Consider the following 15,801-nt stretch of genomic DNA (forward strand, 5'->3'; position numbering starts at 1 on the left):
ACACACACACACACACACACACACACACACATATATATATATATATATATATATATATATATGTATAAATTTTTTAAAGCTTTATTATATCGATAGAACTTAATTTGTTTTAGCATTTTTTGTTAAATTTTAAATTAACGATCCTTAAGAGACATTTTCACCTATCTGATTGGACCATTGTCTAAATATCAGATAGCTAGAATAACTTAGAATTTTCTTACTCTAATGTTTGTTACATATGAAACTTATGCAGGTCATTGATCATTCGTGAGAAATACCATGTAGCATATCTATTGAACGACAGCCTTCGGTGGTTTCACTTAATTCGACATTGCGATCGATGCCCTCTGGTTTCCACGAATGAACATTTAGCCGGTTTTCCATTCCGCGCTCTCGCCCGGGCCATGATTAGCGCCCTTTTCGGCGGAAACGAATTATTGTTGTCGGTTAGTCGTCGCGTTGGTAACGCTACAGAACGCTGCGATGCGTGGTAAAACTTTAAGTTCGATTGTTATGAGCCAAGGAAATTCTGGTCGCGATCGATCGCAGGGCAAACTCGGGGCGAAATTCGACATTATCTTCCCTACTTCCGCGGTATCGATTTCGAATACGTCGAGGAAGCTTCTTACGCGCAAGCGTGGGGGTAGCCATATACAAATTTCAATTCAATCCAAATAGATGAGACGACACTGCATCACTGTTGTAACTAGGGTCATTTTTTAAATGCATTATAGAAAATACAAACGGGAATCACTAAAAATGAAAGTTATATGATGCACTTTCGACAATTGTTCCAAATATTATGGATGAATGAATTTTTATTATGAATGTGAAACATATTAGTCAATGCAATTCAATGCTCTTTTTAAGAAGCATAAAGTGAAGAAAAAAGATCTTTTGATGATATTACTTGAATAATTGACATCGAGAATAATTACTTAGAATATCAAATCAATAATTTAATTATAAAAATTATTCTCCACATATATATGATTTATATAAATTTAATCCTTGCATACATATAAAAAATGATATATTATAATACTTATGCGAAATATTTAAAATAAAACTTTTTATTTATATAATATAATATAAACTTTTTATATTTTATATTTTATAGATACCTAATTTGAATTTATTCTGAAATAAACATTAAATGATAAATATTAAATGATAAAAAAGAAAGAAAAAGATAATATAACTTTACTTAGACAAAAGTATTGTACAACAAAAGTATTGTATAATCTTTCTTTTATTTTTCAAATTTTATTTGGAACAATTATAATGAAAAATACTTGTTATAAAGTCACTATAACATTACACAGGATTATGTCTGTTAAATTATATTTTTAATGTTTATTATCTTTAATTACTTTATTAAAATTTTTATATCTGTATTTTAATAATATATATTTGCTATTTAATTTAAAATTCTATCTGTGTTCAAAAATTGTGTAATATATCAAAGCCTGTAATTTTACAAATATGCAAAGTTAATTCTCAAGCTTTGCAATTTTATTCGTTATTCATATCATCTGACATTACAGAGCAATTTTATTAGTATCTTTATGTGCAAATGATGTATAAGTGCATTTATCTAAATTTACAATAGCTTTGGAAAAGCTTGCAAACATTCGCCATGATCGAAAAGGTCAACAGTTGAAAAGATAACGCAATATGTATGTATGAAGTATACTGCAAACTCGACCTCCGACCCTATGAAGATCGACATTTTCTTTATCATGGATGAAGCTCGATATATTATATAGGGCAAAAATCTAATATATAGAGGATATGTTAATGTAATTAATATTGTGTGGTTATGCAGAAGTCTCACAATATCATTTCAAAAATATTACAAAATTAAACAATATTTAATTTCATAATTTTTATTATTTCCATAATTTCCATTTTAAATCAATAATTTATATAAATATATTGTGTAATTTATAAAATCAGTGTGATGTAATGTGTATTATTTTAATCTATTTCCATTGTATTTGCACAAAACGAATATTTTCTTGATTTTAAATATACTTCTGGAAGCGTTCTATCAATACATAAAATATAAAATTTTATAAATAAAAAAATTTTTTATACGCGTTTTTACGAGAATATATTTATGTACATATAGAAAGTTTATAATTTATACAAGAAAACTTAATATAAGAACTTAATATAAAATTCAACTTCTCTATCGCAGTATCTTTTTATGATTCTACAAAGCATAAGATCTGTTGTCAAAATAATAACAAATTCTATTCTTAAAATGTGTAGTTTAATAATAATTAATAATAACTTATATAAATGATTTCCGATATTTTTGGCTTTTTAAATAGGAACTACTCGGATTTTTTTTCTGTTTTGGAACATTTGGAATAATTTCTCTGATTTAATTTTCGTTTATTCTTCATAAATAAATATTTAATTGTACTGATATTTACTAGTCTCGAGAAATTTTTTGTCTCATCTGTCAATCGTGTGTACTTTTGAATTTTGTAAACGCATTACACACTTCGACAGAATCTCGAAGACGCGATATGGATTTATATTTTAATAATTGTCAGAGTAAAGATTATAAGATCTCGATTTGAAAACGATGCACTCTTAAAATCAAATAGGATCGACCGAGACAGTCCGACCAATGCGACAATCTGAGGTCGCAGACGTGCGGACGGCTCCTAAATACTTAATGCGCCAGACGGATAATTCGGATAATTCGGCCGGAGATCGCATTGAAAATAGCGCGACCGAGATTACTTGATCCGGCCATAGCGTGAAAGCAGCACGAGGCAATTTTATATGCGATCGCATGAATGCAAAATAAATTGACGTGTCGCGTCGCAAATGCGAATTCGCGTCGTATATGTTGAAATTTCAAAATACATCGATCTAACAAAAATAAATTAAAGTCAAAGAGGGAGTTGTAGACATTTTTACTTATTTTTTTAGATAAATAAAATAGAGCAAGAAGTACCACTTTTTTAAGACATTTTATTACGATTAAAGATTTAATAAATATAAATATTCTATTATCTAATATATAAATATATACATATAGAATTGTACTGCATTGTAGAAGATATAAAATCAATATATGTATATCCTAGAAAATTGAAATTATAACTCAAAGAAAATCAGAAATTTATAGTTTATTAATATTATAAATAAACCGTAGTTTCTTAAGGGAAAAATAAAATTCTTGGATTAAAAATAATAAAATATAATATAAAAATATAAAAATATAAAAATCTTAGTTTTATATTAAAATTTTTATATTAACAATAACATAAATATGCTAATATAAATTATATATTTCTGTATTTTTATATTTCTGTAAAGGAGAGTTAATTAATAATTTTAAAATTTAAACTATAAATTAATCGGCGCAAAACCTACATTCAAACATATCATTCACAAAAAGAAAATGTCTCTATACATATATAATTTCTGAATTTCGGCATATCAATCAAAATCGGTGCGCGAGTTTTTCGGATTAAAGCAGGATTGTGATGTTGTAAAAGGTGCCTCGATCGAAGCAACTGGCTGCCGCCGGAAGCACCCCGTTTCTGCAACAGCAAGCCAGGCATCTATCTCTCGCGGATTTGCTGCGATAAAGACCTCTGCAACCTGAATTTATACCCAGTTTTACTATCTCCCAACTCGTCTGAATTATCTTCAGGTATTCTTCCAAGGGTTCGCGATCAATGAGGATTTTTACTTTCTGTATACCTGTGTGTATAATTTAACTATTCATTACTACGTAATGTCATAAATTAACCCTACAAAAATCGAGTGAACAGCATGATTTTTAAAATAACAAGAATAAACGACAAAAATAACAGACAAAAATAACGTCTCTAAATAAATAAAATTACACGATATCAGTAATGAATTCTTTTGCATTTGAGAAATATGTCCTTGTATAAAATGTAATTACCGTATTTTTTGTAGAAATAACAATATTTATCATACGTTTATTATCGTATAATTAAATGGCCATTCAATTTTTTTGTGATTTCATGTCTGTATTAACGTTTATCGTTAGAAAATTTTTATATATAATTTGAATCAGATCTATTTGTTTTTATACAGGTATTTATTTTAATTAATTAAATACAATATACAATTTTTTGCGAAATTACTGTGAAAATAGAGGCAACAAAAATGTAATGAGAAAATCTTTTGAATAACATTATTAATTACTTTTTTAAATAATAATCGTATATTATTTTTACTCTTTTGTATATCCTTTGTAAAGTATATTTTAATATTTTATTTATATTTATTATGCAATTTGCTTTCAATTAAAAATGAGCAAAAGTATTAGATACATTTAATTTATTCACAAAATGTACAATAAGATTTGTCAATTTTTTAACAATCTTATTCCGCATGACTGTTTTTTTTAATAACAGTAGAATTATACTTTTTAATATATTTAATATAAATACGAATTTGATTTAAAAATTCGTATTTATATTAAATATATTAGATCGTATTACATTTAAAATAATTTTTATTGCACAAAATACTACTGCAATAGTGTTAATATTTTTTATATTTAAACAGTTATCGAATTAACTTTACTCTTCAAATTTGTGCATAAAAGATTAAGATGACATTTATCTCCTGTTTTTATTCTCTAAATAAATGATTTTCGTTTAAGTCGATATTTTTTCATATGTTTATGACATGATGTTTGCAACTTTTAACTCTGTTTTCCATACTTTCGCATTACTGACGCACACACTAATTTGGAGGCTCGTCTCATGGAATTAATTACCACGCGATCGAGCACGCAAATCAACAAGTATTTGCGTCAATAAGATATGTATGACGACTGAGACCGTCTGAGATATTTCGTGCCTGGCAAGTTCGCAAGTGATTCACGATGATCGAATCACGACGCGTATTGTAGCTCACCTTGACGCGTATGTCGCGACAAAGTGCGATTTACATACATATATTACGAATAAAATTTTACGTGACAATGATATACATTTATATCTGAGAAATATTAAAGAAATTGCAATTGTTTCGAGCATTATAAAATGGGTAGTTTTGTTTAATGTTCTTCCAGTAATAATTAACTTATTATGTAGAAAAACATGTTCAATATGATAATAACGGTTGAATTACTCAATAAATAAGAAATCAATTGTATTTTTTTATTAAAAAATATTTATAAAATTATATTGAAAATGAAAAATCAACATAAAAGCAACAAAATTGAATATGAAGGCATGACTTTGAGTTATAAACTTACATTGAATAGTGTTCAAATATTGTAGATTTAGATATTAGATTAATTTCATTATAATATGAGTAATTATTAATTTACAATATTATTACTTATTTATTCTGCGGTGAACATAATTTTTACATAAAATCAATTATTATAAATTTCTTATAATTTATAAGACTTAAACATATATTAATGCATACATTAATAACTATAGCAGCAATAATAATTTATCACACATATATACGTGTATTGCTTTTATAGTTATTAGTTCAAAAGAGCAAGAGATATATAAAGAAATAACATTTTTTATAAGTATGTGAAATACTGCGCTTTTTCGTAGAATTATAGCCAAGTTTGACAAATCCAACTAACACACATTGCATTGTAGTGTCTACCGTTTGCCCCTAACCCACATTTTCTTTGCTGTGCCGAGTTCAGAATGTGCGAGATGTGCCTGCTTTGAAGATCGTTTCCGGCGATCTGACGCGTTTCTCGACGAACCGAGATTGTCCTTTTCTCGAGTTCGCCGAGGTTACTGTAGTAGAACAAACCCGATCGATAGAAAGACTCGCGTCGCGAGTCGACGCGAGTCTCCGCGTTATATATGCCGTATTGTACGCCCCCGATGCTACCCCGACAGGAGTCGCAGAATTTCAGGAATCACGAAGATACGCTACCACTGGCTACCCCCACATGTCAGGTATCACGAGAGTGTGTTGAGTTGCACGGTGTTGCGGATTTGCTCTTCCCGACTACTAGCTCCCGCTCTCGCATCCTCTCCCGGTTTTTTGAGTATTTTTCTTTCGATTTTGCTGGAGTTTGCTCGGTGATCTCCTGTTCCCTCGATAATATCCGCATTTATGAATTGTGACGCGAATAACTGAATGGGTGCGTTGCCAACTTGTGCACGTACCTAGCGAAATATTATCGCGTTATTATCAGTTAATTTATAGTATATGTAAATACACAATTATTATATAATTAGATAATTAAATCATTAAATAAGATTTTCAATTTCACATTGATATCATATTATTACAAGAGTCAAGCAAAATTTATTCTATTCAAATACAATTTCTGAAAAAGAAAATTCTTAAGAAGAGTAATAATTAACTACAGTTGCCGTCAATAGGCAAATTAACAAAAGTCGATCGGTTATATCAAACAAATTAGATTTGACCGAATTGGGAGAAATTTTCAATAGTTTCGGTAGCACGATAAAATAATATAATTCAAAGTATTAAAAATTTTTAGAAAAGATAAGAAATTTGAAAAAAGAAATTTAAAAAGATAAGAAATTTCAGAAGATGTACTAATCCAAAAGAAAGAAAAAGATATTAACAAGAAAAAATTAAACAAAATTCTAATTATGTTACACATAGTATTTTCATAAAAAAAGTCTTAAAATTTAGAAAAGTTTAATTTGTGAAACTTTTTGTGTTCACTTTTTGTGTGTGTCATTTAACGCGTTTGAATTATATTAAATAACATAAGAAGATAATCGGCAATGTTGGTAAATAGAAACAGGCTTAGAACGCAGCCTTAGAAGCGTGCTAATCCTTTTTTGTCATGCTACCAGGGGATCGGATCCCCGTTTGCGTTTTTGCCGTGAAACTGCATAATACAAATTTCCTTGATATCTCGTGCCTCGATGCAAACGCGTCGTGCGCGCTATCCCGAGTTCTCCTCACCTCGTTTTTTGAAACTGGTGCAAAATCGGCTTGAAGGTGCGTGAATAAACGCCTGCCGGCGTCGCAGCCCGAGCCGCGCATCTTCTGCATGACGAGCGAAGCGCGAAACACGACCTTCGTCATCGAGTGCTGCAGTGAGGATTTTTGCAATAAGGATCTCAAACCTCCGCTACACCCTAGCAACAATGAAGGTATAGTCCAAACAGACCTGGAAGTTACGAAAACTCTGCAGGTGGCACGGGCTTTAGCTGCAACTCTCCTTTCTCACTTTCTTTTTTTTTCTCTGTATGTCTCTATCTCTGCAAAACGATTTGTAAAATATATTCTTGCTATATTTTAAATTCGGAATTTTAGTTATTTTTCGTTATCTATAGATCCATACCAATCTGCTTAATCAATTTAAAAAGAGAGGGGCTTGTTGGCATAAGAGGCAAGTTGGCATTGGTTTATGTATATTTATGAACGAAAGAAATAATGGCGGAAAAAAAAGTTATCCCTATATCTCTTTTATAATATAAATACCTTTTTTAGGATTTATTTAATTAAACAAGTATTATAATAAAAAAAGAAAAAAGTTTCTTTAAGAGAAGGCAAATAAATTTTTGTAATTTTAAGTATTTCAAAGTTTTGCATTAATATTTTTCAGTTTGAGAAAGTAAATGTAAGTAACGGGTTAGTAAAAAAAAAAGTTTCTATTATTATATGAGATGTTATTTTGAGTAATAACATTAAATTATAATAAAATAATTGAAATCAATTGTATGTAAGGATGGGCTTTAATTCATATTTAGCTTGATTTGCTGCACCGCATGCACGAAAAATGCATAAACACTCAGAGTTAAAATATAACTTAACTTTGACAAAATGTTTTATATTTTTAAATTAAAGCAAGCGACGTTTAAAATAGTTTACATTTATTAGTCTGTAACAATTACTCTGTAATTTTATTACGTGATCATTACAAAATAACTTTAAAAGATATAATCTTTATCAAGAACATATGTCTGCTATCTGTCTTTTTATATCTATTACATTTTTATTAATTTAATGTGAAGTCATTAATTTAATGTTATATAAATAAGTTACACTGTGATATTTATCAATTTATCTCTTTATAAAGGCATCTCTTTATAAAGCTGATTACAATGCATGTTTGTATTTTTATTACATAAAAATTACATAGTATAAGTATACAGAATCGTATCTGGAAATGTCAAAAATGGTTCTCTTTATCATATCAATACGTTTTAATCAACAAGTTTAAAAGTTTAATTGTAAAAATTGTGCCAATGAGTCCCGGCAACGTTTAATAACACTGTTCAACATCATTTTGCAACCTGAGATTTTTACAATCTTCCATATTATATTTTCTTAATTTTATATTTTGATTTAGTATGATTTAATAATATTATGTAAGTACAAAAACACTTTTTCCTTCTATAAAATGCAATAAGATGGAATAAAATGTCTTTTCTATGCATTACATACATATATGAAAGATCATACAAAAAAATAAAATTAATTTGAAAGTTAAACGTTGATATTTTTGCGTAGCAGTAACGAAATTTAAAGAAAAAAATTTGTTACTACAGCGTTATTTTTACGTTATATTTTTTGAAAATTGTCACGTGATTTGAACGACAGATTCATGTACAAGACAAAATACTTTGAAAATGATTATTCACATTCGTGAAAAGAGATCAAATTTTGTTGTACAGTGTAATTAAACATATAGTTGCATGATTATTTATAAACTTGATATTTGTGATATTAGTTATTTTATAGTAGTACAAGTAATGTATAGATATAGCATATATATGGAAAAATTTCTAAAAATATCTAAACTAAGATTAACAAGAGTGAAAGCAGAATATGCAGTTGTGTATGTGACAAAGAAATTGTTTCCAAGTTAGAAGCTAGTTTGACCTATCTCACGCAACTATTTACTTAAAGCGTTAAAGGGGCAACTCTATTCGCAGTAACGTCCGAAATTATTAAGGTCTTGTTCATAGATGTTGATAATTAACTTTATTACATTGACTTTACTTATATATATATATAATTGAATGGTTCTAATTAACTTTTTGTGTTTTTTTATTGCTATCTTAAACAATAAGATAAATTATTATGTTTAATAAAACTATTAAATTTTGTGGACATATATTTTGTATAAGAATACTCATTGTCAGTAATCGCTTAATCGCAAGTTCAAAGTATATAATATTTAAAACAGTAAATAATACAGTTATATATTTTATTCACAATAAAATATATTTAATTTAATCATTTGTAAGAATCTTTGCAATCAAAGGAACAATATTGTTATATTAATCTATTTTCAATAGGGATATTTTACATTCTTTTTTTTCTTTATAAATGAGCTTATTAAGAAATAAATTCAAGAATTTTTATTACAATAAAAATTTAATTTATAATATTTGCAATATAAAAGAAGTAATATTAATATTGCAAAAAAATTTGTATATAATATGAAGCTTCTTCTGTTGTATGATAAAGCAAAAGCGGCTCGAACAATGGTTAGAGCATTTTTATATAGCTTAATGGAGAATTAGCCTAGCCATGAGTTATTTTTTTATGATCGGAATAGAGTGTTATGTCACGATCTCTGCCAATGTATATATCTTTATTTTGCTCGAGCATTATCATTTTGAGTCCTCTCTGACACGCTGTCTGTCACGTTCCCGCTACTGTTATCTGTGCACTTTTATACGAAATGTATATAAAAATTATTTGATGATATTTTAGGAGTAGATTATTTTAATCTGCCATTTTTTCTGATGAAAGTTCAAATAATATCATTTAACATTTTTTAATATTAAATAATCTTTCAATTGAGATCCTTAAATGAGACTTATTTTATTTTTGATAAGAAAACGATATTTTTTTTATGTATTTATCTTTTGGATCTTAATTTATTAAACTCTATATTCTTAATTATTTAAAAATCAAAAAATATTTGTATGTTATGTTGCAGAAGTCAAGGATTACTTCAAAGTTAATTGAAGAATTTATTTCCTAAAATATTAACCGATGATTTTGGCACATTGTGTAGTTTTCTATATCTGTACAAAGCCATGCACTATATATATTGTGTAAAGAATAGAAAGCTCTTGACACGCTGTTACACGCTAGTAGACGTAAATGCGTATATATGACGCACTATTTGCGTATTCACGAATGAGCTTTGCGCGTTCTTTTTCGCCGTTTATTACATCCACTATAGCGTAAAACGCTGAACTTTTTTATATTGTGATTTTTTAATTACAATGAAGTATAAAGTTCCATTGTTGGAACTATAAAAAAATTAAATTAATGTTTAATTAAATATCACAGTCAGTTACAAAGTACTATATTAGTATATTATCAATATTAATAGTATTTGAGTAACATGTTATTATGCGTCTCTGTTACACTCGCGCGTGTTGTAGATTATTTCTCTCCGTTTTTCTTACGTATTGCGTATAAATACGTAAATTGTTTCCATTAAAACGAATATGATACGAATACGATACAACTTATTTTACGCAGTAAGGAGTTGTACAAAAATATAATTAATAATTATTTAGCATTTATTATTTTCTATTACTTCTTCAGTTTTTCTATGTAACACACGCTCACATTATTTACATTATATTTACATTTGATGCATTATAAACTAAAAAAATTACATCTTAATGGATCTCAAAATTAAATTCATGTTGAAATTAATATAAAATAAGCAACATCTATAAGAAAAAATGTGTAATGAACAAGATAATGAATTTGGATAAGATAACATACGCTATTATGATACCGATATGTTTGCCACCTTCGGAGCTTGTAGTCGCTTCAAGGTGATTTTTTTCCTGTATTTTTTTTCGTATGCCGGAAATTCTCCTGAGTGAACTCGGAAAGGACCGGTAGCATGTTGTCATAGCTCTCTTCTCTGCGCTCTTTAACGATAGTATTGTCCCAAGTAACTTTGATAGCGTGACCCACATGAGAAAGGCTTTTGTAAATATCTTTCCCGCCTCCTGTAGTAACCTTCAGATTTTCTGCAAAATTCATAGTTTTCTTTATTAATGTTAACAAAAATGTATTATACATAATTAATGACTTTATCTATTTTTATATCAAGTAATATTTAAAAAGTTGACATGAGAAATTCAATTTTTGTATAAAAGAACATTATGATTATCATTTTATTCCCTCATTGATATACTTATTTTCAAATTATTTTAATTAGCTTTATTATTATTAATATAATGCACCCTTTTGCAACTCATGTCAAGTTTTTTAATTTTTACAATATAATTTATTAAAAAATTTTCTTGAAATTGTGAGGTTAAATTTCAAGTAGAACACAAAAGTCATAATATCATAAGGACATAGTCATTAATAAGTTATTGTCATTTATACTGGCAAATAAAGTGAAGACGTCGTATAATATTATGAATATGTGTTCTGCCTGGGATAGGATTGAAATACTATTACTTACTTTTTTGCATGCCTTCTGACTTTATTATGTATTACATTTATTATCTTTGTATATGTTGAATATTTTTACAAAATTTAAAAGGATAATAGATTATATTTTTTCCTGTTTAAAGCGTAAAATATAATATCGATGTTTTTATGGATTTTAATTAATGTACAATATATTATAAGTACAATATATTATATATTATATTGCGTCGAGTTTTAAAATTTCTTGATAAACTTTAGTAATTTATTTTATTTATTGTTCTATGTACCTTTCTTTTTAAGGTTATTCAACAAAATTAATTTCTTGCAAAATTAAAATTTGCAAAAATTTTCTAGTATTTAATATTAAATAAAATTTAAAATAAACTGAAAGATAAAGTTTTGTTATTTTTCAAAACTTTTTTAGTTTATATTAAATTGATTTTGTTAAGATAAAAATTTAATTTAAGATGTATCATCAGAATGTCTACAAATTCATGAATTCTGAAAAGAAAAAATATTTAATTAATCTCTCCAGAAATTGAAAATAATTTTCAAATTTATGAGATAATATATGCACGTTATGAAAACTTTGATACAAAAATTATACAATGTTGTATATATTCTTATTATACTAGTTTACACATATGTATACAACTGAGAAAAATATGGTGTTTTTAAAAATGTGATATTTTTCAATTTTTTATTAAATATATTTAATTTTTTAAATAAAATATATTTTATTATTATTGAAATATAAAACTTTTTAAATTTATAGAATTTTTTAAAGATTTAATTGCATTGGCTTTGGTTAATTAATTTTTTGATTAATAATTATTTTTCTTGTTACAAACTATAACTGTAAATTTTAAGTTGTGTTGTATCTCTAAATTATGTTTTTAATTGTAATATAAACGAAAAAAGAAATAGATTGATCACAATCAAAAGTCTAATGCAATCAAGTCTAATGTATGCTAATTATTTTTCTGCAGCTTATTACACTCTGCATCATAGCATACTGAGCCAATTAAAACGCTGCCATTAGTATTCCTTTATTCCTTTTTATCTCAATTGGATATTATCCTACCAAAATCTTATTCCTTAATTTGCTGGTACATCCGCTGATTTATCCGCTATTTCCATAAAGATATTACATCAGTTTACAGTTTACGGCAGCTGTGGATTGTTTCCATTTTTCGGCGATATGAACACTATAGTCCGCGGCAGTACTCGTTATGTAAATTGTTTTCCCAGGTGTTACAATAAGATGAACTTCTTTCCGGATACTGAGTACTCTGTCTGGTGCACCACAAACAGTACGCTGCGCGGTCGAGATGGCATCGAATTCGTGGTCGCTTGTTGCGATCATTCTGACTACTGCAATCGCGATCTAAGGCCTTCCTTTCCTACTTACGAGTCCAGAGGTCGGTCGAATTCTCGCTTTGTGAACCACCTCGGAGGAGGTACAATAAATTGCAGCTAAAGCGGCTGCCACGAGATTCCTCGCCTTCAAGGTTGCTCCTGCTGCAAAGTTCATTTCTCCGCTGAATGAGACTGGCAAAAACGAAATAATCATTAAATTCGAAGGATTCAATGATGGAAATACTGAATATTCATTTGAGTCATAAAAGAAATTAATTCTTTAAGTAAAAATTGAAAGGAAATTTTAAACATTCTATAATTCAAGTAAAAAATATTGATAGTAATTTGTTTATTAAAATATTACATGTTAAAGCTCATTTGTAAAATGATTATGGAAAGTTTGATTGTGTGTTTATTAAAGTTATTGTATTAGTTTTTGTGTAATATAATTATAGCTTATTTAAAGATATTTTTTCTGTAGTAAATATATTTAAAAAAAACATATTTTTTGTTAGAGATTACTACTAGATTAATCGTATTAGCACAATGTAAATACTATTAATATCTGGTAAGCAATTTAACAGGTTAATAATATGGTCTGACTATATTTATTTAATAATTAATAAATATTTATGTAATAATTATATTACAATATTAATTGCTATTCACGCTTCTTAAGCGTATATAAAAGCTTCTTTTTTATTATTAAAATTTATTTATATCTCTAAATATTTTATTACTGCTAATAAATGTAGTATAAAATTTTTTATTTAACTGTTGAACATTTTGCATCAACATTTTTAAATAAAATATTTTTATTTTAAGTAGAATTTTAAGTTAAAAATTTATATTTTATTTTTACAATTTTTTATTAATAAATTAATGATTCTTATCTTAATTTGTAAAGTTTTTATTGTGTGTCTTAAATTTCTATTTTTATAAAATTATTAACACTTACTACATTTTTAAAATAGTTTATATCATTTATTTTGTAATATAATGTTTATCGAGACAAAGCAACTTATGGTCGGATGCATTTCCTGCCTTGTCCGTCCTGAATGGATCAACCATCCGTGATATGATGCAAGCGATAGATTTTGCCTTTGTAATCGTTGAGTTGCAACAAGATGATTTACAGATAACTAACAACAGATATCGCGTGTAATTGCGTCTGATAACTTAGCAAAATTAAATAAATGAATTATTGGTTGAATTCTGAGCATTTAAAACATAAACGATAAATTTATTTTTAAAAAACATTGAAATTGTATCGACGTCTTGAGATGTCAAATTATTTTAAATCGACTAATTGACAAGTCTATAATCAATAAATGTAGTATACAATTTTTTATTTAATTGTTAAAAATTTTGCATTAACATTTTTAAATAAAATATTTTTGTTTTAAGTAGAATTTTAAGTTAAAAATTTGTATTTTATTTTTACAATTTTTTACAATTTTTACAATTTTTAATAAATTAATGATTCGATTAAGTCATAATTCTGTTAAATTATCTATTTCTTATGATAATTTTGTAAGTTGTTGTATAACTTATATAATAAATTATGTAATAATTTACGCATTTAAAACTCTTGATTCACGTGTTCAATAACGCAACAAAGTTCGAAAAGTAAGAAAAGACAAGGAAGATAAGAAAAGACTACAAATTTAAATAAGTCATTGAATCCTGAGAAATGCAATCTGCGAAATTTTTTGAAGCTTTAATGTCAATAGTACTTAAAAGCAATGCCAGATTTATATATTCCGAAGTCAAGTCTATGGTTAAATTCTATTGTTATCCTTTACATACTTTTTTTGTATAATGCATGATTACAAAACAAACTTCTTTAAATTACATTTTGGTTTTTTACTGCTTTTACAATTTTTTTCTGTTTTTTTTTTATAATTTCTTAATTTAGTTAAGAAAATATATTTTCTCTGCCGCATATAAATTTGTCATTGTTTTGCGGCGCTTCAGCTTTTTGTTTTGCGAATCATGAATTAGCGGGAAAAAGACTTTTCCGATGGCAACCTTGGTAAGGCAGGCGTGCGACAGTGATGAGAAAAGCGGGGTATCGATTATCGATTTTCTACGCTTTTGTGAATTGTCTGGGCGCGCACTTTTCACACCACTCTCTCCTCTGTATTCCCCCATGTTTCATGTTCTCGCGTCATTTATCTTGCTTGTGCCAAGCTGACAAGACAAGGAATGGACAGAATGGCTGCCATCGACCGACAATTCTCTCTATCCTGATCGCGTTCCTCATGGTTTTGTGTTTTTAAACGATTATTTTATCAAATAAAAATCGATATTTTGTTATTACTACAGAATAGTGTTACTGTTTCGTTACATAATGCGAGATATAAATTACGCAATTCATAATTATCTTTAGAGAGCGTTTGAGATTATATAAACGTATATAACGTATTGTTTTAAATTTAGTACTTATCTATATTTATTGCGTTTAACTTTTAATATTCTAACGTTAAATAAAAATGACTCAAATAATAATTAGTTTAAATTTAAACTTAATTATTTAACTTTAATTATTAATTGAGACATTTATTTTTTATTTTAAATTAAATATTTTATTATTTATTTACTGCAAAAGTGAATTTTTTAAAATTATTTTCTATTAGATTTCAATGTATGTACATATTTTTATAACATTATTGTGTACTCATATATGTATACTGTCATTTTCTGTTCGTATATCTTCTGTTCGTAATAAAGAGGGGATACAGATAATGTACATTACATATAGATAAGATAATACTAGTCTATATGTATATACAATTATACACGTGCCAGTGAATTTTGTAATGCGAACAAAATTTGATAAAAAATTCGAGAACACAGTCTATCATTTCACGTACAATTGAGAGTACGTTAACCCTAAAATATTTTTCTGTATGGCATTAACTGTTAAAATATTTTTGTAATTTTTTACAAACTCAAGTATTTTAAATTAAATAATATATTATGTAATTGTGTATATATATATATATATATATATATATATATATATATATATAC

The 15,801-nt window shown here is 27.1% G+C and overlaps 1 protein-coding gene across 1 annotated transcript in view; it reads left to right on the plus strand.

Annotated features, from left to right (window-relative positions):
- Window positions 1-15,801, plus strand: part of LOC105627280 (TGF-beta receptor type-1) — a 40,305-nt gene that overhangs the window by 16,648 nt on the left and 7,856 nt on the right. The window contains exon 3 of the mRNA XM_012208567.1: window positions 12,658-12,866. Coding sequence (XP_012063957.1) covers window positions 12,658-12,866 — 209 coding nt within the window. The remainder of the gene's footprint in view (window positions 1-12,657; window positions 12,867-15,801) is intronic.

Source organism: Atta cephalotes, assembly GCF_000143395.1.
Source record: "Atta cephalotes unplaced genomic scaffold scaffold00008, whole genome shotgun sequence".
Classification (NCBI taxonomy): Eukaryota; Metazoa; Arthropoda; class Insecta; order Hymenoptera; family Formicidae; genus Atta; species Atta cephalotes.